Source organism: Bos indicus, chromosome 14, assembly GCF_029378745.1.
Source record: "Bos indicus isolate NIAB-ARS_2022 breed Sahiwal x Tharparkar chromosome 14, NIAB-ARS_B.indTharparkar_mat_pri_1.0, whole genome shotgun sequence".
Classification (NCBI taxonomy): domain Eukaryota; kingdom Metazoa; phylum Chordata; class Mammalia; order Artiodactyla; family Bovidae; genus Bos; species Bos indicus.
Genome location: NC_091773.1, coordinates 51,106,910 through 51,133,519, shown reverse-complemented (window position 1 = coordinate 51,133,519; position 26,610 = coordinate 51,106,910). Strand labels below are relative to the sequence as shown.

Genomic DNA, 26,610 nt, shown 5'->3' with positions numbered 1-26,610 from the left:
GGCTATTTTTTAAATGAGGGAATGGGCTTGTTTTGTTTAAAACAAAAGTATTTAAAATCCACTCCAGGAATAGCATAAAGAGCATGAGAAAGCAAAAATAAATATGCACACACACACAAGAAACATAATGACAAGCAAATGATAGATGAAGAATTCTATATTCTCTCTGTTATACTCAAGTATAGACAGATTAAACTCTATTCTGTTCAAAATGTCTGGTTCCTTCACAGGCTCCCCACACTTCTAAACCACCAAGGAATCTATGATAATATATAGACGCACTTTCCTCTGAAGCCTATGGTCAGCCTCAACAGGTTCCTGTCAGATTCAGATGTGTTTCAATAGCAATATCCAGAAGTTAAACAAAAGGCAGAACTGCATCACAGGTCAAACAAAAATGGCATTAATTTTAGCTAGAATTTCACGATTCATGTATTTGGAATGCTCCAACAGAGGGCAACCTTGCTTGGAGAAATTTAGCCAGAAATAACTGATTGGAAAATTATAGAAAATGACATTAATACCATAGCTACTCTGTGTGCTAGGTATTGGAATCATCTTGATACAGATTGGGTTGGTTACAGGAGTAAAATAGAACTTCCCCATATTAAAAAGTAAACAATGATCTAAAATCTATTATACATGTAAAATCACCAAAAGAAAAAAAAAAAAAAAGCAGCATAAAGTCTTGTCATGAAGCCAAAGCAATACGTTTTAAAATTTACTTCATGGAGGCCAAAGTCGTAGTTATAGGAACATGATTTGGTGATTCATTGAGGGGGCTGCTCTGTATACAAAGTTGCACTTGGTAATGGGGCAGATTTAGGAAACGTAAGATAAAACGATGGTCCATATTAAAGTCCTTGGGTGATGGAGTGCCATTTTTTCTCATGTCTCTAGCTTTCAAAACACCAGTGCATGGCTTAAATCATCATTCTGCCATGAAACTGCTCTCTCAAGTTGGTTCATCAATCTGCCCTCTTAACTCCTATAGTCCTTTGTTCTCCTCTTATAATACTATTTATTAGTGTTTCTTATAATTATTTATTCACAAGCATTTCATTGCCATTAGAATGAATCATGAATTCTTTTTTGGCATAAAGACCATTATTCAACACTTTCTGACCTTTCAAGTCCCCCATTCTAGACTTAGACTTTAGTAGACTTGGAGAAGGCAATGGCACCCCACTCCAGTACTTTTGCCTGGAAAATCCCATGGATGGAGGAGCCTGTTAGGCTGCAGTCCATGGGGTCCCTCAGAGTCGGACACGACTGAGCGACTTCACTTTCACTCTTCACTTTCATGCATTGGAGAAGGAAATGGCAACCCACTCCAGTGTTCTTGCCTGGAGAATCCCAGGGACGGGGGAACCTGTTGGGCTGCTGTCTATGGGGTCGCACAGAGTCGGACACGACTGAAGAGACTTAGCAGCAGCAGCAGACTTAGAAAAGCGGAGCTCAACAAATGCTTACTAAAGTGAACATGTCCAAAAAGTCCATGAAACTTATGATTTACATATTCATAATTCAGACTATATCCTAAGGAAACATTTTAAAAACTAATTTAAAAATAGCAATTAAAATAGAGTAAAAATTGAAGATCTCAAAAAATATATTGTGAAGGTAGAATAATTAATGATGACATCCTAAAGAAGAATTGCACAAAAATTAGACTCTATTAAAATTGATCTCAGATTTACATAACTTAAAAATTTGTTTACATACTCTATGATATAGATATACATAATAGTTGAAAAGCCTTATTATGCATCATATATCAATCAATATACTTTTAAACTACAAATAACTGAAGTATATAGTTGTAAAATAAAACAAATTCTCATATGTATTGGCTAAACAAGAAAGGAGACTCCAAATCAAAAATTAAAATATAAAAATAATATTTGACATCTGAGATTAATATGTTCTGAAAGGAATATTTGGAATAAATGTTTTACATGCCATCAGTTCAGTTCAGTTCAGTTCAGTCATTCAGTCGTGTCTGACTCTTTGCGACCCCATGAATCGCAGCACGCCAGGCCTCCCTGTCCATCACCAACTCCCGGAGTTCACTCATACTCATGTCCATTGAGTCAGTGATGCCATCCAGCCATCTCATCCTCTGTCGTCCCCTTCTCCTCCTGCCCCAATCCCTCCCAGCATCAGAGTCTTTTACATGCCATAGCAAGACATAAAGAAAGAAAAAAAGAAACAGTGAAATGTCTCTTCCTAAGTTCAGAAGACAGAAGAACAAACATGGAAGTAGTAAAACTAAAAAAATAATATAATTGGAAGCATGAATATAATATTAATTATATTATATATTATATAAATAAATACAAACAGTATTAAAATGAAAGTGAAAGTCCCTCAGTCATGTCTGACTCTTTGCGACCTCATGGACTATGCTGTCCATGGAATTCTCCAGGCCAGAATACTGGAGTGGTTTGCCATCCCCTTCTCCAGGGGATCTTCTCAACCCAGGGATCAAACCCAGATCTCCTGCATTGCAGGCAGATTCTTTACTGTCTGAGCCACCAAGGAAGCCCATGAACAGTTTTATCAGGTGCCAAAACTGAGCAAAATATGATTAGAAAGAAAAAAAGAGAGTATTAGGAAATAATTTAAAGAAATAAGATTTTCATACTGTAAATTTCTAAGAACAAGAAAAAATGTTTATTAATGAATCCAGAGACAAAATGAACCAAACATTGGCAAATAGAACATAATCATGTGTGAAAGAATGTGCCAACTAGGGTTAACCAGGGTTTATCCCAAGGTTGCAAGGCTGGCCACTACTCAGGGGAAATAATTAATACATTTCAACACTTTAACAGAGAAGAATAGAATATATATATATGTAATTAGAAATATAATCCAATAAAATAATAAAGTTTAATATTTATTCTTTAATTAAAACTTTAAAAAGGTATAAAGACCATATTTTAATTTTTTCATTGCAAAGAGTATACATTTAACCAATTCCAATATATAGCTTGGAGAAGGTGATGGCACCCCACTCCAGTACTCTTGCCTGGAAAATCCCATGGATGGAGGAAGCTGGTGGGCTGCAGTTCATGGGGTCGCAAAGAGTCAGGCATGTCTGAGCGACTTCACTTTCACTTTTCACTTTCTTGCATTGGAAAAGGAAATGGCAACCCACTCCAGTGTTCTTTCCTTGAGAATCCCAGGGACGGGGGAGCCTGGTGGGCTGCCATCTATGGGGTCGCACAGAGTCGGACACGACCGAAGTGACTTAGCAGCAATATGTAGCTAAAGTTGATTTACAAAACTAATTATTTGGGGTTAGGGTGGGATTACTCACTTTATCAAGGAGCCTGATGACAGAAAAGAGAATCTACCTCAAGGCTAATCTTGAATACCATGTTATCCTAACGAATACAAAAGAAGATGTAAAACCTGACATTAAATGTTTGAGCGATGTGTCATCTTTTATTTATCTTAATGTTTTTGGGTAAATTGAAATAATGTGTTTAGATTATTTTCAAATAAATAATATAGCAGTTAGTGTTGCAGTAGTCATTATTAGTGGCAATGTATAAAGTGCTTTCTGATACTGATGCATATGCTTTTTTGATAAGGTTAAAATTACACAGAATATAAAAGATGAGTAAACTGCACCTAAAGGCAAGATGGTGCTTAAGGTCATTTTGGCAGTTTTTAGCTGGGATTAGAATTCATGTTTGATCCTATCAGTTTAGAGACTGAGAATAATTATAATATTTCTAAATTAATTTGCTCTCTGATGTATTGAGTATTATTTGAAAATATGTGCTAAAGGGGCCTCACAATGAACATTGCCATTTTTGATAGCAATGGTAATTTATCAGGGCTCAATAATTCTTTGGGTTCTTACTGTAATGCAAATGGAAGCAATGAGAGTTTGAGATAAGGGACTTTAGTACAAACCATTTGAGTAAAAGCAACTGGCTTATATGTTCAAAAGTGAAAGGAACAAAGGTGATTCATACTTTTATAAACTAAATATACAGAATTCTTATAAATTATTTTGTATTCTACAAAACATTTCAAATGGATATCAGCAGCCATCATCAATGGAGTTAGAGTCATGTGACATGGATAGCAGCTGTAAGATTAGGGCAATATAGATTGATTTTTCTCAGTATAGATTGGACCTAAATTAAATGAATGAATTCAATTAACTATAATCCAATTCAAGCCTGCAAATATTTATTGAGTGCCTACTCTGTTTAGAAAGTACTTACTAAGGCATGGAGATCCCATGCTGGGTGATTTAAGATTTTTGACATTTTCCTTTTTACAGAATAAGAGTCATTAGTTAACGAAATATATTTCATATTTTTGCACTTCTAAAAAAATAAATTCACAGTTTTCCATGAAGTCTGGGCAATTAAAAATAAAGAATACAAGTAAATAAGAAATGATACCTTATACATACACTATTTTAATTTGTAGAAAGAAAAAAGTACTGCTTCAGGTATACTAAACGTAATTCCTAACTATAATGTCATAGCACCTAAGGACTTCCCGTACATATATGCCAAGTCGCTTCAGTCATGTCCAACTCTTTGTGACCCCATGGACCATAGCTGGTTCCTCTATCCATGGGATTCTCCAGGAGAGAATACTGGAATGGGTTGCCGTTCCTTCTCCAGGTGTTCTTCCTGGCCCAGGGATCAAACCCACGTCTCTTACATCCTCTGCATTGACACGTGGTGTCTTTAGCACTAGTGCCACCTAGGAAGCCCCATATACATATTTACATACATACTTTTATTTCTTCATTCTAGCAGCAAACTATAACTTAATAAAGGATTCTGGCAATATGGGGTCTGGACTTTCTGAATTGTTACCCTTGGCTTTCTCTGTTTCTATTGCCTTTCTTTCATTATGCACCATTTAAAATAAATTGCTGTACATTCAGAAATACTCCAGAAAAGAAACGTTAAACCCTGGAAATAATTCAAAATTTATCTGAATCTTTGGATTCCTTTTCCCCTAAGAGTTGATGCAGTTCTGTTTGGTAGATGAAAAGAGCAAGGGTTTTGAGTTGGGCATGCCTGGTTTGAATGCAATTTTCTCCACTTGCTAGCTACTTTTCTTTCTAAGTTGCTACCTCAGATCTAAAAAGGAGCTAAATCTATCACTCAAGGTTGAGGTGCTTGCATGAGAGACAGTCACAGTTCATAAGTGTGGACAATGAAAATGTTTATTTTTCTGTCCTAACGATGAGAAAAGAAATGGAGAATCAGAAGTAATAACGTATCTGACTGTAAAAACACTTCAGTGTTTTTACATGTACTTAGAGAAAAAAAAAGCTATCATAAGAATAGAAATAATGATATAGGAGGCAGAATTCATAAATTGTGAATTACTGTTTGTTGTTTAGTCTCTATATCGTATCTGACTCTTTTGTGACCCTATGGACAGTAATCTGACAGATTCTTCTGTCCATGGATTTCCCAGGCAAGAATACTGGAGTGGAGCGCCATTTCTTTCTCCAGAGGATCTTCCAGACTCAGGGAACAAACCTGTGTCTCCTGCATTGGCAGTAGGATTCTTTACCACTGAGACATCAGGGAAGCTTAAATTGTGAGATTTGTGCTTAAATGTGTACTGAAATATATAATTCATAAAAAATACGTATCAAATCAGTCCAGTTCAGTCTCTCAGACATGTTCGACTCTTTGCGACCCCATGAACCACAGCACACCAGGCCTCCCTATCCATCACCAACTCCCAGAGTCCATCAAAACCTATGTCCATTGGGTCGGTGATGACATACAACCTTCTCATCCTCTGTTGTCCCCTTCTCCTCCTGCCCTCAATCTTTCCCAGCATCAGCGTCTTTTCCAATGAGTCAGCTTTTTGCATCAGGTGGCCAAAGAATTGGAGTTTCAGCTTCAACATCAGTCTTTCCAAAGAAGACCCAGGACTGATCTCCTTTAGGATGGACTGTTTGGATTTCCTTGGAGTCCAAGGGACTCTCAAGAGTCTTCTCCAACACCACAGTTCAAAAGCATCAATTCTTTGGCCCTCAGCTTTCTTCACAGTCCAAAACTCACATCCATACATGACCACTGGAAAAACCATAGCCTTGACTAGACAGACCTTTGTTGGCAAAGTAATGTCTCTGCTTTTTAATATGCTGTCTAGGGTGCTCATAACTTTCCTTCCAAGGAGTAAGCATCTTTTAATTTCATGGCTGCAATCACCATCTGCAGTGATTTTGGAGCCCAGAAAAATAAAGTCAGCCACTGTTTCCACTGTTTCCCCATCTATTTATTTGCCATGAAGTGATGGGACCGGATGCCATGATCTTAGTTTTCTGAAGGTTGAGCTTTAAGCAAAATTTTTCACTCTCTTCTTTCACTTTCATCAATAGGCTCTTTAGTTCTTCTTCATTTTCTGCCCTAAGGGTGGTGTCATCTGCATATCTGAGGTTATTGATATTTCTCCTGGCAATCGTGATTCCAGCTTGTGCTACCTCCAGCCCAGCATTTCTCATGATGTGCTCTGCATATAAGTTAAATAAGCAGGGTGACAATATACAGCCTTGACATACTCCTTTTCCTATTTGGAACCAGTCTGTCATTCCATGTCCAGTTCTAACTGTTGCTTCCTGACCTGCTTACAGATTTCTCAAGAGGCAGGTCAGGTGGTCTGATATTCCCATCTCTTTCAGAATTTTCCACAGTTTATTGTGATCCACAAAGTCAAAGGCTTTGGCATAGTGAATAAAGCATAAATAGATGTTTTTCTGTAATTCTCTTGCTTTTTCCATGATCCAGCAGATGTTGGCAATTTGATCTCTGGTTCCTCTGCCTTTTCTAAAACCAGCATGAACATCTGGAAGTTCACGGTTCACGTATTGCTGAAGCCTGGCTTGGAGAATTTTGAGCATTACTTTACTAGTGTGTGAGATGAATGCAATTGTGCAGTAGTCTGGGCATTCTTTGGCATTGCCATTCTTTGGGATTGGAATGAAAACTGACCTTTTCCAGTCCTGTGGCCACTCCTGAGTTTTCCAAATTTGCTGGTATATTGAGTGCAGCACTTTCACAGCATCATCTTTCAGAATTTGAAATAGTTCAACTGGAATTCCATCACCTCCACTAGCTTTGTTTGTGGTGATGCTTCCTAAGGCCCACTTGACTTCACATTACAGGATGTCTGGCTCTAGGTGAGTGAACACACCATCGTGATTATCTGGGTTGTGAAGATCTTTTTTATACAGTTCTTCTTTGTATTCTTGCCACGTCTTCTTAATATCTTCTGCTACTGTTAAGTCCATACCATTTCTGTCCTTTATTGTGCCCATCTTTGCATGAAATATTCCCTTGGTATCTCTAATTTTCTTTAAGAGATCTCTAGTCTTTCCCATTCTATTATTTTCCTCGATTTCTTTGCATTGATTGCTGAGGAAGGCTTTTTATCTGTCCTTGCTATTCTTTGGAACTCTGCGTTCAAATGGATATGTCTTTCCTTTTCTCCTTTGCTTTTCACTTCTCTTCTTTTCACAGCTATTTGTAAGACCGCCTCAGACAGCCATTTTGCTTTTTCACATCTTTTTCTTGGGGATGGTCTTGATTCCTGTCTCCTGTACAATGTCGTGAACCTCTGCCCATAGTTCATCAGGCACTCTGTCTATCAGATCTAGTCCCTTAAATCTATTTCTCACTTCCAGTGTAGAGTTATAAGGGATTTGATGCGTATACTTCATATTTTATTTCTGTTTATTCAGTATCAACAAAATTTTACTGACTGCATTTGGGGTTTAAAAAATACTGAAATGTATGTAAGAGCTGTTCTTTTATCAAAACACCCTTCTCAGAACTTGTTACGTAGGCAAAGATCACTTGTTGGAAACCCTGTGCCAGTCTAATTATATCCATTTTAATGGTTTTCATGAAGTCTAGCTGTACATCTTACAGGTGGCTTCTCTGAGATTCTCTTTTGTATAAACAAGCCAGCTTGAGAGCTTCACCACTGCATTTTAAGCAAAGTCTATGTTACAGGACCATATCATTATACAGTATCAGTTCAGTTCAGTCTCTCAGTTGTGTCTGACTCTTTGTGACCCCATGGACTGCAGCATGCCAGGCCTCCCTGTCCATCACCAACTCCCAGAATTTACTCAAACTCATGTCCATTGAGTCGGTGATGCCATGCAACCACCTCACATTCTGTGGTCCCCTTCTCCTTCAGCCTTCAATCTTTCCCAACATCAGGATCTTTTTAAATGAGTCAGCTCTTTGCATCAGGTGGCCAAAGTATTGGAGTTTCAGCTTCAGCATCAGTCCTTCCAATGAATATTCAGGACTGATTTCCTTTAGGGTGGACTGATTGGATCTCCTTGCAGTCCAAGGGACTCTCAAGAGTCTTCTCCAATACTACAGTTCAAAAGCATCAATTCTTCAGCACTCAGCTTTCTTTATAGCCGAACTCTCACATCCACACGTGACTATGGAAAAAACCATAGCTTTGACTAGACAGACCTTTTTTGGCAAATTATCTCTGCTTTTTACTATACTGTCTAAGTTGGTCATAACTTTTCTTCCAAGGATAAAGCATCTTTTAATTTCATGGCTGCAGTCACCATCTGCAGTGATTTTGGAGCCCCTCCCCCCCCAAAAAAAAGTCTGTCACTGTTTCCCCATCTATTTGCCGTAAAGTGATGGGACATTATATAGTATGTGAATTGCCAATAATTGCTTGAAAGAAACAGACTGGAACTTAAGAAGGAAAAACCAAATGAATGGAAAGGCAATGCAGATTTGTATGTTTGTAAAATATAGTTTTGAGAAATATAAAGGGACCACACCTTTCTTTGTGAAGTTAAAGAAAGGGAGGATCTTAGATATCTTAGATAGGGTTGATGGAACCAAGTCAGCATATCCTGCAAATTATCTCCCATGTATTAGCTTGGAATTTCAGTACATGAAGCTAAATGGAGAGTGTATTGTGGAGAGTGTTGGAAATTTATTGTAGTGTACGTAGGAATCCTTCCTTTAATTGCATCAAGTTAAGTAAAACAATTTATATTACCCAAAGCCTTTTCATCTCAAGCTTGTTTTTTAAATATAAATTTATTTATTTTAATTAGAGGCTAATTACTTTACAATATTGTATTGGTTTTGCCATATATCAACATGAATCCGCCACAGCTGTACACGTGTTCCCCATCCTGAACCCCCTTCCCATCTCCCTCCCCATACCATCCCTCTGGATCATCCCAGTGCACCAGACCCAATCATCCTGTATCATGCATTGAACCTGGACATGCGATTCATTTCACATATGATATTATACATGTTTCAATGCCATTCTCCCAAATCATCCCAACCTCACCCTCTCCCACAGAGTCCAAAAGACTGTTCTATACAGCTGTGTCTCTTTTGCTGTCTCGCACAGAAAGATGGTAACAATAATCATCTCAAGCTTTTAAATTTACTTTTTTTTTTCTGCTAAAGTAATCAGAGTGTAATGAATTTACATAGACAATAGACATGTTTAGTTTTGGTCTTACATTAATTGTTGGTATTTTAAAAATTAGAAATAGAAAACAACATTAATATTTGCTGTATTAATAAATATTAAATCTGGTTTCTTACACATTAAATCATTAGATCACAAAGAAGTGAGAATGTGGAAAGGGAAAGGAAGATGGCAATTTTGAAGTAGGATGTTGATGCAAATATTAATATTAAAATAATATGAGTCATCAAAGAATTCAACATAAGGGGAATGAGGAAATTATAAAATACAAGATAAATTTGGTGAATGTCTTAACCTTGTAAAGATACATCATTCTACTTAACTCCTATGTAGCAAAATTGTCATTGATCCAATGTCAGAATTTCATCAAATGACTGCTTTTCAGTATAACCATTCATTGATCCTTCTATTGCTCTTTAAATCACAGATCAAAAAACAAAGCAAAACAAAACATAATCTACTTACTGAAACACTGTTTTCCCAACACACATAAGTCTCCAATAAAGATGCAAAAATAAGACATAAAAAACTACGACAGAATCTGTTATAGTTATATTTAGTTATTTATTTTACCTTTTGCATGTGTTGACCTTGATAAGTTAGTTCAAGGCTTAACTCATGTCAAACACTAAATGAAGGGACAGAGATACAAATCGAAATTTAAAAGTAGTAGGAAGCCTATGAGGAGTTCTGAAGCAGGAACAATGGAAAAATGAATAAGAAGCACTATTTTCTGATCACAAACTATTTTATAAATGTGCAAACACTGTTACAAAAATTCATGTAGAATCTTAATACTGGAAAAAGTAGTTCATATAAGTTCACTGAACAGATGGAAGTTAATAAACATTTTCTGAAAATTGCAAGGGAAAATTACATTACATTAGATTACAAAATGATACCTATTGGACAGTTTCAAACAATATCTGTAGGATATTAATACTTACCTGTGATAGGATAAAGACAATGTATAGAATGTGTAAATAAAGGTTATTTCACCTTCATCAAGAGGCAAACAAAGGTGCTATGTTGATATTTCATGATAAAAGAATCATAGAAGAACTAAACAATTTCACAGTTTTCTTTGGTATTATGTTCACATAAATCCTCCTTCACTATGAAAACTGTCTACTTCTAGGGTAGTGACTAGATTTTCCTCTTTATATTGTCTAAGGCAAGGGTATGACAAACACAGGCTTTCCATAAATGATTGATGGCTGAAGGATAAGTCTCAGAACTGATATATAAGTCCCTGGTTCTTTCTGTGGAAATAAAATCTACTGACCACTGTATCTTTTACAACTCTAACTTAAACTGTGTCAATATAATAATATTTGATTTAAAATAATACTGTTTTAATGAAAGGTATAATAAACCAAACGACTTAACAACAATAAAAAAAGATAGAAACAACTAAATATTTATATGAAAAAATAAAAGGTGTAACCTAATATGTCTAACATCTTCCAATTTCTTTTGAGGCCTTTGAGAATTTTGCTTTTGAAAGAATGACATAATTAGTCTTTCTAAGATGGGCAGATTGCAATAAACTATGCAATGACAGGTGAAAAGTAGTGAGCTTCAAAATATTGAAAAATGACTGATTCCTAAGGACTTAACACATTGGTAATATTTAAAGATCCAGTGCAAAATGTCATTTATGATTTTCATCTATTAATATATTAATGAACACTGCCAGACTAACACAGATATTAAAGATTTCCTAGCACTTTGCCAGAAAATTGATTTTAAGAGTTTCTATTTGACCTCCTTTAAAAACATTTAAGAGATAAAAGGGCACTCAAGTACTAGTAGAATTCATAGATGAAAGTCTTTTTTAGGCCATGAAAAGAGTACTGAACATGAATTTATACTGGCAAAAATGGGCCTGTCAACATTTCTATTGCAAACTTCATTTAAGAGGGCTTGTCATCTTCATCAGTTTATAAACTATTAAGCTAGAAGTTGGCATACAAATTAGCAGCCTGGATGCAAATTTGTTTACAAAAAACATTTGAATCAGTTTAGTTATTTTGATTTAGACATCAGCCAGAAAACATTAAGTCAGGGTTTATCTATATATGTGAACACTGAGTAAATATTTTGTCTACTCTACATGGTTCAGTTAGAGCACACAGTCAATAAATTCAAGGTACTGTGTTTTAGATCCAAGAGATTCAGTTGTGTTTATTCGTCCTGTTATCTTAATTTTGATTTGTTATCTCACAAATGCAGCTTTTAGCACACAGAGCTCATTATTAGAACATACAGATAGATCAGCATAATTTCATTACCAATATTTGGGGGAAATTCAAATTACACCTTCAATAACAGATTCAGAGAAATCATTCATTCCTTTATAAGCCTCAGTGTGCATGCATGCTCAGCCATGTCTAACTCTTTGTGATCCTATGAACTATAACCCGCCAGACTTCTCTGTTCATGGAATTTTCCAGGGAAGAATACTGGAGTGGCTGGCCATTTCCTGCTCCAGAAGATCTTCCCAACCCAGGCACTGAGCCCATGCCTCCAGCATCTTCTGCATTCATAGACCCATTCTTTACCACTGAGCCACCTGGGAAGCCCATCTGTGTATAAAAATATAGTTTAAACATCAAAAACAAAGCCATTACTAAAAATTACAAATCCAGTTCAGTGCAGTTGCTCAGTCGAGTCCGACCCTTTGTGAGCTCATGAACCCCAGCACACTGGGCCTCCCTGTCCATCACCAACTCCCAGAGTTCACCCAAACCCATATCCATCGAGTGGGTGATGCCATCCAGCCATCTCATCCTCTGTCTTCCACTTCTCCTCCTGCCTTCAATCTTTCCCCCAGCATCAGTGTCTTTTCAACTGAGTCAGCTCTTTGCATCAGGTGGCCAAAGTATTGGAGTTTCAGCTTCAACATCAGTCCTTCCAATGAACACCCACGACTGATCTTTAGGATGGACTGGTTGGATCTCCTTGCAGTCCAAGGGACTCTCAAGAGTCTTCTCCAACACCACAGTTCAAAAACATCAATTCTTTGGCCCTCAGCTTTCTTTATAGTCCAACTCTCACATCCATACATGACCACTGGAAAAACCATAGCCTTGACTAGGCAGACCTTTGTTGGCAAAGTAATGTCTCTGCTTTTTAATATGCTGTCTAGGGTGCTCATAACTTTCCTTCCAAGGAGTAAGCATCTTTTAATTTCATGGCTGCAATCACCATCTGCAGTGATTCTGGAGCCCAGAAAAATAAAGTCAGCCACTGTTTCCCCATCTATTTGCCATGAAGTGATGGGACCGGATGCCATGATCTTAGTTTTCTGAATGTTGAGCTTTAAGCAAACTTTTTCACTCTCCTCTTTCACTTTCATCAATAGGCTCTTTAGTTCTTCTTCACTTTCTGCCATAAAGGTGGTGTCATCTGCATATCTGAGGTTATTGATATTTCTCCCGGCAATCGTGATTCCAGCTTGTGCTTCCTCCAGCCCAGCATTTCTCATGAAGTACTCTGCATATAAGTTAAATAAGCAGGGTGACAATATACAGCCTTGACATACTCCTTTTCCTATTTGGAACCAGTCTGTCGTTCCATGTCCAGTTCTAACTGTTGCTTCCTGACCTGCATACAGGTTTCTCTAGAGGCAGGCCAGGTAGTCTGGTATTCCCATCTCTTGAAGAATTTTCCACAGTTTATTGTGATCCACACAGTCAAAGGCTCTGGCATAGTGAATAAAGCAGAAACAGATGTTTTTCTGGAACTCTCTTACTTTTTCCATGATCCAGCAGATGTTGGCAATTTGATCTCTGGTTCCTCTGCCTTTTCTAAAACCAGCATGAACATCTGGAAGTTCACGGTTCACGTATTGCTGAAGCCTGGCTTAGAGAATTTTGAGCATTACTTTACTAGCGTGTGAGATGAATGCAATTGTGTAGTAGTCTGAGCATTCTTTGGCATTGCCATTCTTTGGGACTGGAATGAAAACTGGCCTTTTCCAGTCCTGTGGCCACTCCTGAGTTTTCCAAATTTGCTGGCATATTGAGTGCAGCACTTTCACAGCGTTATCTTCCAGGATTTGAAATAGCTTAACTTGTATTTCATCACCTCCACTAGCCCTGTTTGTAATGATGCTTCCTAAGGCCCACTTGACTTCACATTCCAGGATGTCTGGGCTCTAGGTGAGTGATCCCACCATCGTAATTATCTGGGTCGTGAAGATCTTTTTTATACAGTTCTTCTGTGTATTCTCGCCACCTCTTTATATCTTCTGCTTCTGTTAGGTCCATACCATTTCTGTCCTTTATTGAGCCCATCTTGCATGAAATATTCCCTTGATATCTCTAATTTTCTTTAAGAGATCTCTAGTCTTTCCCATTCTGTTGTTTTCCTCTATTTCTTTGCATTGATTGATGAGGAAGGCTTTCTTAATCTCTCCTTGCTATTCTTTGGAACTCTGCATTCAAATGGGTATATCTTTCCTTTTCTCCTTTGCTTTTCTCTTCCCTTCTTTTCACAGCTATTTGTAAGTCCTCCTCAGACAGCCATTTTGCTTTTTTGCCTTTCTCTTTCTGGAGGATGGTCTTGATTCCTGTCTCCAATACAATGTCACGAACCTCCAACCATAGTTCATCAGGCACTCTGTCTATCAGATCTAGTCCCTTAAATCGATTTCTCACTTCCATTGTGAAGTTAAAGTCTTTTAACAGCATCTTTTTATGCTTTAATAGAATAACAATGAAGTAGACTCATTTTTACTTCTCTATATTAAAACGTTCATAATAAAATATAACTTAAAATTTTATTTTTTACTGACTCAGTTGATGAGCCCAGGTACCAATGGATAAAGAATCCACCTGCAATTCAGGAAACACTGGAGACCCAGGTTTGATCCAGGGGTCAGGAATATAACCTGGAGAAGAAAATGGCAACCCACTCCAGTATTCTTGCCTGAAAAAGCCTAGGGACAGTGTAACCTGGCAGGCTACAGCCTAAAGGGTCACAAAGAGTCAGACATGATGAGTGACTAAGCATGTAAGCATTCAAATTGAAATTTTAAAACATTTTCCTTCACATTTCTTTCTAATCAGATAACCCTCAGAGTGTGAACAAACAAAAAAAAGCTATTCCCCGTAGAAAACTAAAATAGATATTTTAGAAATTAGAATAATATCAGTGAAACAATTTTCATTGTTTAAAACTGTTAAAACTGTTAATTTTATTAAGCAGATGTGAACATATAAACAAATGGCTAATGGGATGTGAACAAGCTCAAGAAAAAGGCATTTTAATTATCAGTCTTTTTTTTTTTTTCTCTTCACCAAGCTCATGAAAACAAAAACATCAAGTGAGTTTGTGATTTAAACTTTCAATAGACTACAGTGAGTTATTACAGTAGGATCATTTTTAAAATGGAGATCCTTGGCTGACTATTAGTCAATTTTAATCATTAAATAAAATTCTGGAATGTATAATTGCAGGTAATAGACTTGAAGACAGATGGTATGTGTAACAATCAGGTAAAATGTGTAACAATTCAGGTAAAAGACCTAAATTTTGGCAACTGTGGAGAAATTTATGCCTAGCTGTTCTAAGATGCAAAACTATTTAAAATAACAATGTCCCAAATAAATTGTCCAATGTAATAATTATATTCTATGGGTAATACATGTGAGGGCATTGTTAGGCTATCTGAACTTTAACACTGAAAATATAGGTTAAAATGACATCTCTAAGAATACACTCACAAAGTTTTAATATTTCAAGTAGAAAAGGACAAGTATATATTTATATTGGGATAGTCTAAAGTTCAGAAAGGACTGCAGTGCAATAGTACTTCTGTTGCATATAAAAATATATGTTATCACCTTCAAAGGAAAATGTAATGCTAATTTTGAGTGCTTAAGTATAATTTAATGTGTGTATATTTTTTTCTTTTTTAGACAATGATGTAATTTCAATGCCCCCATTTAATTTATAGTTAATCCTTAGATGGCATGTTAAGATTCTCATTTACCAGTATTATTACACTCATGTATCTGTGTCACCTTACACAATTACTTCAGGAAATATTATTTTGAGCCTGGTCAGGATTTGGACATAGGCACAATGGTCTCTCCTCTCAAGTAGCTTTATTACATAAACAAATTAGGGCTAAATGATGCTTCCCAAGTGGAGCTAGTGGTAAAGAACCTACCTGACAATGCAGGAGATGCTTAAAACATACAGGTTCAATCCCCAGGTCAGGAAGATCCCCTGGAGAAGGACATGGCAACCCACTCCAGTATCCTTGTCTGGGGAATCCTATGGACAAAGGTGCCTGGCAGCTTTAAATCCATGAGGTCACAAAGAGTTGGACATGACTGAAGTGACTTAGCATACATATAAAGGAAGCTCATAAGGCAGTATCCAATAAAAAGAAGAGCTACCCTGGTAGCTCAGCTGGTAAAGAATCCACCTGCAATGTGGGAGTCCTGAGTTCAACCCCTAGGTTGGGAAGATTCCCTGGAGAAGGGCATGGCAGCCCACTCCAGTATTCTTGCCTGGAGAAATCCCCATGGACAGAGGAGCCTGGTGGGCTGGAGTCCACTGGGTTGAAAAGAGTCCTAGAAGACTGACTAAGCACAGCAATAAAAAGAAACGTGTTGGACAGAGAACTGAAGGACTGTTTTGCATTCTATTGTGTGGCAAATCTCTTCATTTTTCAGAACAGTCTGCTCATTATGTGAAGATGTACACCTACACGTGCACTTTTAACTAGGATGTAATTATGGTAGGAAGTAGAGCAAGGGGATAAAGCTTGGATAGGAATGTTCTTTTAAAAAGCACCTTCCCATACCCCCACATATAAATCTAATGCACATTCTCTGACTATTAGACACTAGACAAGTTAGTTATAAGAGTTTTCCCATCCTTAAATTCTGTAGAACTAAATGGAAGATTAAGGTACCAAATAGAATTAATTTATTTGCCAAGGCTTATGATACTAGTGAAGTGAAGTGAAGTCGCTCAGTCGTGTCCGACTCTTGCGACCCCATGGACTGTAGCCTACCAGGCTTCTCCATCCATGGGATTTTCCAGGCAAGAGTACTGGAGTGGGTTGCCATTTCCTTCTACTGGTAAATAATTTTATGCCCACATATTTTATATGTGAAGTCCATAAATTCATTTACATTCATAAATTTTAAAATTTTACTCAGGAGTACTGGTTAAAATCTAAAAATATATGTTTTGATTTTTTTTCTTGCCCTTAATTCACTAAATAGTTTTTTGTCTTATAGTGACATATTTAACTTATGCATTGTTCCTTTGCTTCACTTACTATTGTATATAAAACTGAAAAATAGCTTTCACAACCATCTTACAGAATAATTAAGAGAGTAAAGTTAGGCAAGTTAAGTAAAGATGTTGAAAATTACAAAACTGAGAAGTTGCGTATTACATACAATGTGATATATATATATATATATATATATATATATATATATATAAAACACATGGACATTAACACTAGTCTATCTTTTAAGTTAAATTGTCAAGATTTCAGTTTTTCTCATAAAAATGAAGAAATTTAATTAGAAACTTGGTCATTTATAGTTTTATTGTTTAATGAGTCTATGAACTTATGAATCTATTATGATTTCAGATTTCATCCAACCACTAGCTAAACAACGATCCTGGAAAATCATTGTACCTCTCTGGCCCCAGGAAATGTGGATAATTTATAAATGGAGATAATAATCTATACGTAGGAGATAACAGCTATCTCACAAGATGCTTGTTAGAATTCTAAGCAGGAAAAAGAGAGAGAACCATTGTTTGAGATGTAGTTAACACACTCTATTTAAAAGGCTTAGAACAGAGCTTCTTGTGGCTCAAATTTTATACAGTAAAGGCACATGCCTATTTTGATACCATTTCCCCTGACATAATAACATCTTATATCCTCTCTATATATGAAGTGTGTTTCCTAGGTGGCTCAGTGGTAAAGAATCTCCTTGCCAATGCATGAGACAAAAGAGATGTGGGTTCAATCTCTGGGTTGGGAAGATCCCTTGAAGTTGGAAATGGCAACCTGCTCCAGTATTCTTCCCTGGAGAATTCGCTGGTGGGCTACAGTCCATGGGGTTGCAAAGAGTCAGATATGACTGAGCACATGTTCATTCACATATGTGAAGCACCTCTGAGCATTCTGGAATCTTGTATAATCTGATGGACTTGTATAAACTAAGCATAGCTGTTGTTTTTTCAGTTATTTAAAAGTTAACAAATTCACTTCTGAGAGTCTATTTCCATTTATAAATTTCCTTTCAAAATGGTATGCAACTGCATTTCTTAAACTGTCATAGTTTAAAAAAAGAAAAATGCTTACCATTACTTTAAACTATGGAATTAAAAAAATTCTTTAAAATTTGCTAACATAGAGCAAAGGAAGTAAGAACTTTATAATCTTGAACATTACAAACTCAGCTTTTCAGAGAATCACTCATTACTTTTTATGTAATTCAATCACTTTCTGAACTTGTAAGCACTTCAAATTTAGCAGCATTCATTATTTTGGAAATTTTACTCCCATACCTTGAAGAGACCTTAGAGAAATATCACAGATCACTAAAATTGAAGCTAGCCCTTCAGATTATTGATTGTTTTTACAATTTTAATTTATAAAATATACTATTTATAGTATATTTATATACTATAAATTTATAAAATTTACTATTTATATATTTATAAAATATACTATTATTTCTGTGGTAGAATTTTACGATACCATCATCTTATTTAGATCATATGAGAGAAATGTGCAAATGTAATGTAGATGAGACAGAATGCATACATCTTATGTTAATATGATGTAAATATATAAAACCATGAATAAAATAAATTAGGAACAGATTTCCTAGATTTAAAAGGCTTTAAATAAGAAATTATGTCTAGATTATGGGAAGAAATAAACAAGAGGTTGATTTTTAAGTACTATCCCTCTACGTTCTTTGAAAAAGTGAAAGTGTTAGTCACTCAGTTGTGTCTGACACTTTAAGATCCCATGGACTGTAGGCTCCTCTGTTCATGGAATTTTCCAGGCAAGAATAATGGAGTGGGTTGCCATTCCCTTCTCCAAGGGATCTTTCTGACCCAGGAATCTAAGTTCTTTATGAGACTAAAAAACAGTCCTCTAATTTTGTTTTTACAACCATGTAATGTCAAAAATAGCCTTGAATATACGATGATTTTATTTGGTGTACATATTATAATAGTTTTAGAAAATATTTTCATTCCAAAATTGTTTATTTTTTCTTTTACAAAATAAGTAGTTAGCATCAAAAAACAATACCATAAAAACATATAGTCACTAGTATTCTTGTATGGTACTAATTGGCATATGGTTCTCAAATATTAGATTTGTGATTGTCTTCATTGGTGCCATTCGAGAAAATTCTGTAGTAAAATTGATAAGGTACAGTAGAAATAGAGTTGAACATAAACTTGAAAGCCCAATGATCTAGTCTCAATTCTGGAGCTAATTATATTTTTAACCTAGTGAAAAAAGCACTTATTCTTTCTAGACATGTGCATTTATTGTATAAAATATAAACAGTGAACTAGCTGGTATGTAAGAACTCTTCCAACCCTGTAAGTACCATGAATTTGTAACAAGATGAATTAACAAATTCATGTAAGTACATTAGTCAATCAATATTAAAATAAATCAGTATTGGAACACAACAAATGAAATTAGCCTAGGAGTAGGAGTAACATATTTAAGCTATGATTCTGCCCCTGATTCATAGAGCCAGCACCTGGAGTAACTGTGTAAAGGTGATAAGCAGAAATTTCAGAGTGTTTTTCCAATGTATAATAGCCCAGGAACTTAGCCAAAGTGAAATAATAGCTAGAGAGAAGATGCTGTATTTTTTATTTACTATGGTGGACAAGTTAGGGCTGGTAATGCTAGGGATGAAGTGTGTGAGAGTCACTGGCTTTGTGCATGGAAGTGTATTTTAATAGCAGTGATGATAGCTCCTAGTGTCAGGCACTATATATGTTGCATGCATAATCTTTCTACCGAAATTCTAATTTCCTTTTTAACAGATAATGAAAATGAATTTTAGGAAAACTGAGTTGCTATTACAAAGATAGTTGCTGGCAATTTATTTTTTTTTCCTGCTTCAGGTCTTGGTGGCTCCAGAGTACTTGCTTTAGTGTTTCTCAAACTTTAGAGCCAATAGAATTACCTGGATGACTTGTTATAAATACCTATGTGGGTGTCCAACCACTAGGGCATCTGTTTCAATAGGCCTGGGGTGGGAGTCTGAGAATTCATATTTCTAACAAGTTTCCAAAGGATGCTACTTGTTGAGGAACATTTTGAAATCACTGCTGTGCAATCTTTTTTGAGCAAATAGAACATTTTGACATATCTAATGACACATGATTATCATTGATATTCTTGTTTTCCAGTTACAAGGTACATGATGTATATGATAATCTTATAAATTTTGACTTTTTAGAGGTTTCAAATTGGCTTTTGGGTGACAGATTGTGATTATATGAAAAAGTATTAATCCTTAAGAATCTTTAGTTAGCACCAAGCGATAGCTTAGCAAAAGGTGTGATAGCATGAATGCATTATATAGCAGTAAGATTAGAGGCGTGAGAGAAAGAAAGATGATAACTAGCATTGAGACTATGAATACTGGAAGGTATTCAACAAATTGATTTTTCTCAGTGGAATTCCTATAAAATTGATATTCCTGATGAGAATGAGGACCTTCCAAGGGGTCTAATTCTGAGAAAATCTTGTAGACTTGGAGATTGATCTCCCTGGAAAGTACAATGAATCACCCCACCTGCTCACTTTGAAAGAGAAAAGATAAATGGATAATGACTTTATCTGTTCTACCAGACCTCATCCAAAATCCAAATTAAAACTGCCACTGTATGTATAAACTACACACCACTTTGGATTATGAATAAGGGCTGTGGGAAAAAGAGACAGAAAAAGAAGCTATGTTTTAATGTATATAGAGCAAAAATAAAATGACCTTATTGGCAACTCAGGCATATTTTGCTAATCTTTTGGTTTGCAGTCATTTTGCTTCTAATCTCTCCAACTTTGAAAATTGGAATTCAAAGTACAAGATGGCATATTTTCTCAAATAGTCATGTTACTTGAAGTACCAGTTTCCTCACCAGAAATGTTGCTTGAGGCTTCAAAGTTATTTTCCAAGCTGGACAAAACATTGAAAGTACTTAATATCCTGAAGCCTTTTCTGGAGACTGTGATATTAAGTAGAAGAAAATAAAACTTTCAGGACATCAAGGAGAAGTGTGTTTGGAGATGTAAGAAACAAAGTTTAGATGCTTTCACTTAGTGTTGGAGACTAAATGGGTATTTTAGCATTAGAGGTTGTTTCTATTTGTGTGGGAGGGCATCATTAATTGCTATCTTTCTTACTTTTTGTTTTATCAGATGTCACTTATGCCAGAGCTTGCCACTTTTAAAATCCTATATTGATGCCACTTGCTACTGCTTTATTTCAATATTTTACAGTTTCTGCAGACAGTAAATTGTGTGTTCAGGGAAAAGATGTGTACCCCACATCTATTCAGCTATCCCATAAATAGTAACACTAATTAATATCATGAACACTAATAACTACTGAAACGAAATCTATGCTCCTGGAGTATATAATCTATTGAGTAAATTCTATCCCTTTTCTCCTTGAAGGCTCTTAAAGGAGCTGCCATCAGGTTTTCCACAGCCTGAAACCTGCTCCTTAATAATTTCTGCTCACCCACTCACTCTTCTACATGGGCTTAAAGCAGCCCCAACGTCCTCCCCAACCCCCTCAATACCAAAAGATTCTGGAAATATGGGGCTGCAGTATGATAGTTTAGAAGGATTTCAACTGGTAACTAACTGTCCAGGGAAAGTTCAGCTCAGAATTCTGGGAGCTACTGAAGCCTTTTGAGGGCGGTAAATTGGATTGGCTTAGCAACTCGGTAGTGCAAAGCCTCCCCAAAGGCGCCGTGTTCAAGGAGAAGGGAAATCGCCTGGCTGCCTGAATTTATCTTTCTTTCTTTGGTTGTTCTGCTTCGTATTATTCTGCACTGCGCTGAAATTCCCATTCCTGCCCCGCTTTCAGCCCTCAGCTGGCCTCTCCTGCGGGGTGGGGAGAGGACCAGAGGACAACCGGGATGACCCTGTGCTGTTTCATTTCTTCTGCGCTTTCCCCTGGGATCCAACAGAGCCCTGTAGAGTTCCAGTCCTGGGACTGCCTCCTGCTTGCTTTCCCCCCAGCGACAGAGCAGGGAAGGGGTTGAAGCGGATGGAAGAGGGGAATCAACCCCCATTACTCCTTCTCCGGTGAGTTTTTTGAACTCCCGAAGAGCCTGTTAGAGAAGTTGTTTTGGTGAGAGCAGCGCTGGGGTCAGCTTGGGAAAACGGAGCTTTCTCTGTGCCTCCACCGGGACTCCTGACAGCAGTGGTCGCAGCACCACCGACCAAATAGGATCCGGGAACAGAAACACACATTGTGTAACCCGCCACCCTGTCCATCTCGGACACACACCCACACCCACCCTTGAGGCCTCCAGAAGTCTCTTCCGCCTTGATCCGTGTGGAATTCCCCTCCCAGCAACACACACACACACACACCCCGTCACAATCGCCAAAGGCCAAGTCAGGCATTCAATTCAACCTCAGTGGTCTATGAATATTTTGGGGAATCTGGTCTTCTAGAAGCAATAAAGTATTTCCAGAGAAACAGTTGGAAGGGAGGGCTACCTGACCAGACTGCAGCAGGACAAGGACCCCGACCCAAACAAGAAGATTGTCTCTCAGCAGCTGACTCAGTCTTGTTAGATTCAGGGGAAGGGTTTTGATGGTGGCGGTGGCAGTGGGTGGCTTTTTGTTGGGTGCAGTTTTGGCTTGTAAAGACATTAACCCAACAGGACCACCTTTGTAAAGCTCTCTCGAGACCCGAGACGAGACAGAAATTTTGTTAACGGTACTGACAAGTCAGACTGTCGCCCTGAGGTCGGGAAAGTAAGAGTTATCAGACCCTGAGCACAAGCCTGGGGCTGACACCTCTGGCGCGGCCACCCTGGGGTGGGCACAAGGTGCTACTGAGCGCTGCTGGCAGCTCTCCTCCTGCGTGGACACCGCGACCCTTGCCAGCACTAATTAACTGCGAGACAAGCTGCGAGCTCGGCTCTTCCCCAAGAGCTCTATGGCAGGAGTAATATCTCCTTGGAGTCCCAGAGCACGCAGAAACGCAGATCCTTCTGGAAGTCTGGGGGTCCAGCAAGGAGTCTTGAAAGCAGGCTCTAGTACAGGGTAGGGGGTGCAGCATGCCAGCTCCCACCTGCTGTCCTCGGAGGTCAGTGCTTTCTGTACCTCGCCCCCACCCCGTCCCCCGCAGGATTTGTGCGTTCCCCCGGGATCTCCCAAGGAGTGTGAGGAAGCACCCTGCCAGTGTTTGTTTATGTGGGCGGGACGTTTAAGCACGACTTGAAGATTCACATATTCTATCTGACTGAAACCTAAAACAGGCAGGCTGCAGCTGCAGGCTGCATTTCAGAAACCTCTGCTGCGTGTGTGTGTTTCAGCATGCATCAGCCTAAGCAGCCCCCACCCCACCCCCAATTTGGTGCCTTACATGGCGTTTTATTTCAGATGACAACAGTGGAGATAAAACGCCCAGAGAGGGTTGCCTCTCTTTCTAATACTACTGGAGCGATTCAGGCCTACCACGGAAGCCCACTTTGTCTGAGGCTATTTCTCCCACTGAGCCTCTTTGTCATTGCTGTTGCAGGCAGAGGTGAGATAGTAAAGGATGAAAAGTGTGGACAAAAGGTGGAATTCTCAAGGCCTGAGCTGTTCACCTGGAAAAGCATGCGCCACAGACTTCCTTAGCCTTAGCCCTAGATTAGAACCTGCAGAAGCCTTAGAAAGCCTGCCCATTTCGAGCTTTCCCGTGGGCCTGGGAGACCGGAGGAAAAACACTGTGGAAGACAAAAGCGGTTGTAGACACTAGGGGGAAAGAACATTCAAGCTATTGCTGCGATCTTGGTTTTAGGAAAAGCCTTGAGACGTAGGTGAAATTAAAAAATAGGGAGAAGGGGAAGAAGAAGAAGCAATCGTGAAAACTGGCACCACTGGCAACCGGGAGTAAATCTAAAGAATATATCGTCTGTAAGTTTGTGTCTCAGAATCTGAGGACGGCGTTCCAAGTTGTAAAATATAAGAAATGCCTTTCAAGTGGCAGATAAGTGACAATGAAGAACCTTATCACCATTAAAAAAATTAATGGTCCGTTGAAAATTTATTTTGGACAAGATCAAAGCAGAGTGTGAAACACCCCTTCTTCCTGATGTCCCCGAAACTGGAATGTATTCCTTGGACCGATTATCTCAGTCCAAAGTACAGGAGCTGTGAGTAGAGAAGGGGGGGGGCGGGGGGTGGTGTTTCTCATTTCCAGTTCCATTTAAAGCAAACTGACGCGCCTTTCGTTTCTATCGGCGCGGCTTATCTGGGAAATATGGTAGGTCCGGGCAGCCGGGCTGTAATCGCAGGCTGCTGGGCTCTGGGTTTGTCAGCCTGGCAAGCTCGTCCAGCTTCGGAGACTCCCTCTTCCATCTGCCCTCCAATGTGTTTTGACTCAACAGGTATCGCGTGAAAACTCGCACTTAACCCCCCGGGCATCTAGCAGGAGCCACCTCAACATTTTTTCCTGCCAGGAGCTGTCGCCGGCTCCTAGCAGCCAAACCCCAGGGCCATCCATTAACCGCCGACTGTCAGTGGCAGGCGAGCTAAGCATAAATGCGAGGCTCCTCACACGTCGAGCCGGCGACGAGAACCCCTCGTAAGCAACCCAAGACGCGTTCTGTACACTAGATTGTGTAGTTGCGCCCGTAGAGAACGAGCGTTTTGGCTCAAAGCTGCGCTGAGGCTGGTGAGCGTCGGCGAAGCGGGGTGTAAAGCTTTAAGGAGCAGGTTAAGATTACAAGGCAGTTGCTGCCACAGAGACCTGGGACGACTTCTTGGCATTTAGGAATGTCAATTAAAATTCGAAACATGTCGCCCATCATTGGTCCTTAATAGAGGGAGAGGTAACCCTTCCAGCTCCCTCCACCCAAAACATGAATTATCATTTCCACTGAATGCAAATGGACTGCCTTCTGTGGGGGGACAGCCAGCTGCAAGCTGGACAATAAACTGTTTCATAGAGATGCGGCCTGATTGCGGTTCAGAGAGACACTCCTTTACAAAGGAAGAAGCGTCCAGTTTGTGAGGACAGAGGTGGCGCGCCCGGGCCAACAGCCACCCCCCCCCCTCCGCCCCCACCGCCCACCCCCCGACACACAGACACCCTGGATTTGAAACTAGCTTCACTGAAAACGACATCCGTCGCGTCTATGCGAGCTGCCATGAGTACGGGGAGGTGGTTATTCAAAAATGATAGCATGAGTCATAAACACAGCCTGAGGTGTTTTTTTTTTTTTTTTTTTTGGTTTTCTTTCTTTCTTTTCTTTTTTTGCAGCAATTAATGGGCAGCAGGGCGCAGGAGAAGTTGTAGAACAGAGCTGGGAATCTATTTTCTCCCAGAGGACAGCTCTCCTTCCAGTGATCCTGACTGTCCCTTGCCTTCCTGCTTAGGATTGAATTTTACATCCCACCCACCTCCTCCCCTTGTCTGTGCATGTGACACTCACTCTACCTGTCTGAACGCCGAGACTTGCTGGGGATTTTCTTTTTGGTCTTCAGCTGATGACTTTCCTCCTACCTTCATTCATCCCCAAAGGTACCTGGTTACACTTCCTGGCGTCTCAGACCGTTCAAAAGCCCCATTTTAAGCCAAACCTCTACCACAGGACCTAGGAAACAGCCTCTATTATTTATCAGTGCAAAAGAGCCCACGTAGAAATAATTCACAAATGCATGCACACATTCATGTTGGTTGGGGGTGGGGAGTGGGGGGATTCTTGAAAGACCCCTGTGCCCTAATGCATTTAAAAGCAGCACCTTCCTAACATAACTTTCCTACCTGAAAGGGTTAAAAAGCATTTCCAGGAGCGCCTTTAATATAAATATTCCAACCAAAGCATCAAACCCTACTGATTTGACTAGAAATCAAGGTAACCCTCATCACCAAGAAAAGTCTTGCAGAGGAATTCTGCCTGGTATCCACTAGTTAGAGGCTATAGGAACCAACTCACGTATTCGTTTGAGCATACTGCAAGAATATTTATTGAGCACAAGCTCAATCACTGCATTGAACGCCAAATCTGGCAAGCAAAATGCATTTCCTATCTGAGGGAGAAAAAGAGCTGTGAATCGACTCCTTCAGTATAATCATGATTATTTTATCCGTGCAAATTGCAAAGTAAGCTACCCGTCTCTGGCGACAAGTCAGCTCACCTCCATCCAAAGCAGAGGGGACCCCGAAAGCAAGCCTACCTTTCACACAAGACACCGTCAATAAAAAGACGAGGTTCCAGAACGTAAATCCACTTTTAATCCCCATTTTCTTCATCAGGATGAAGTCTAGGCGGCCACATTTAGCGCATTTTCTCGTGCCAGGCTCCCGGGGTTTGGATTCCTTCGCTCGGCTTTCCCCTTTGCGGATCCCTTTCATATTATTCGCGAGCTCCTAATTCCTGCTCCTCAGCCCGGCGCAGTGGAGTTGTTGCTGTTGTTGGTGCGCGGTCACAGCTCGAAGTGAATGGTGTTTCTGGGATACCACAGCAACCTTGAAGAGGACTCAACCATCTCTCTCCAACGGGGGCACAAAGTCTCTGCTACTCTGGATTCTGCCTTTTCTTGTGCGTTTTTTTCCCCTCCACTAAAACCTACCTCAATTCCAGCTCGTTATAGCAACCACCAGAAACCACTAGTGAGCCTCTTAAAGCCCAGCTCCTCTCTTTGACAAACTCCCCACAATATTTGAAATTAAGAGGTTTGATTTTTTTTCCCCCCGAATAGATCAATTCTGCCTCTAAAAGCAGACCAAGAAATATTATGTTAGTGAGTTCTCCATTCCAGCCTGTGACTATAGAAACATGTTAGAGGAATATTTTAATCGGAGAATCTGTATTGCTTTTAGGGGAACTGTGATG

General features: G+C 38.9%; 1 protein-coding gene across 7 annotated transcripts in view; it reads right to left on the bottom strand.

The window, feature by feature from the left end:
* CSMD3 (CUB and Sushi multiple domains 3) overlaps nucleotides 1-26,373 on the bottom strand; it is a 1,461,887-nt gene extending 1,435,514 nt beyond the window's left edge. For 4 of the 7 annotated variants that reach the window (XM_070802768.1, XM_070802769.1, XM_070802770.1 and 1 more), the window contains exon 1: nucleotides 25,952-26,372. In XM_070802768.1, coding sequence (XP_070658869.1) covers nucleotides 25,952-26,129 — 178 coding nt within the window. In that variant the 5' untranslated portion in view covers nucleotides 26,130-26,372. Of the gene's footprint in view, nucleotides 1-25,951 lie in introns of all 7 variants that reach the window. The other 3 variants (XM_070802767.1, XM_070802766.1, XM_070802772.1) reach the window with 1 other exon arrangement.
* Nucleotides 26,374-26,610: the final 237 nt, after the last annotated feature.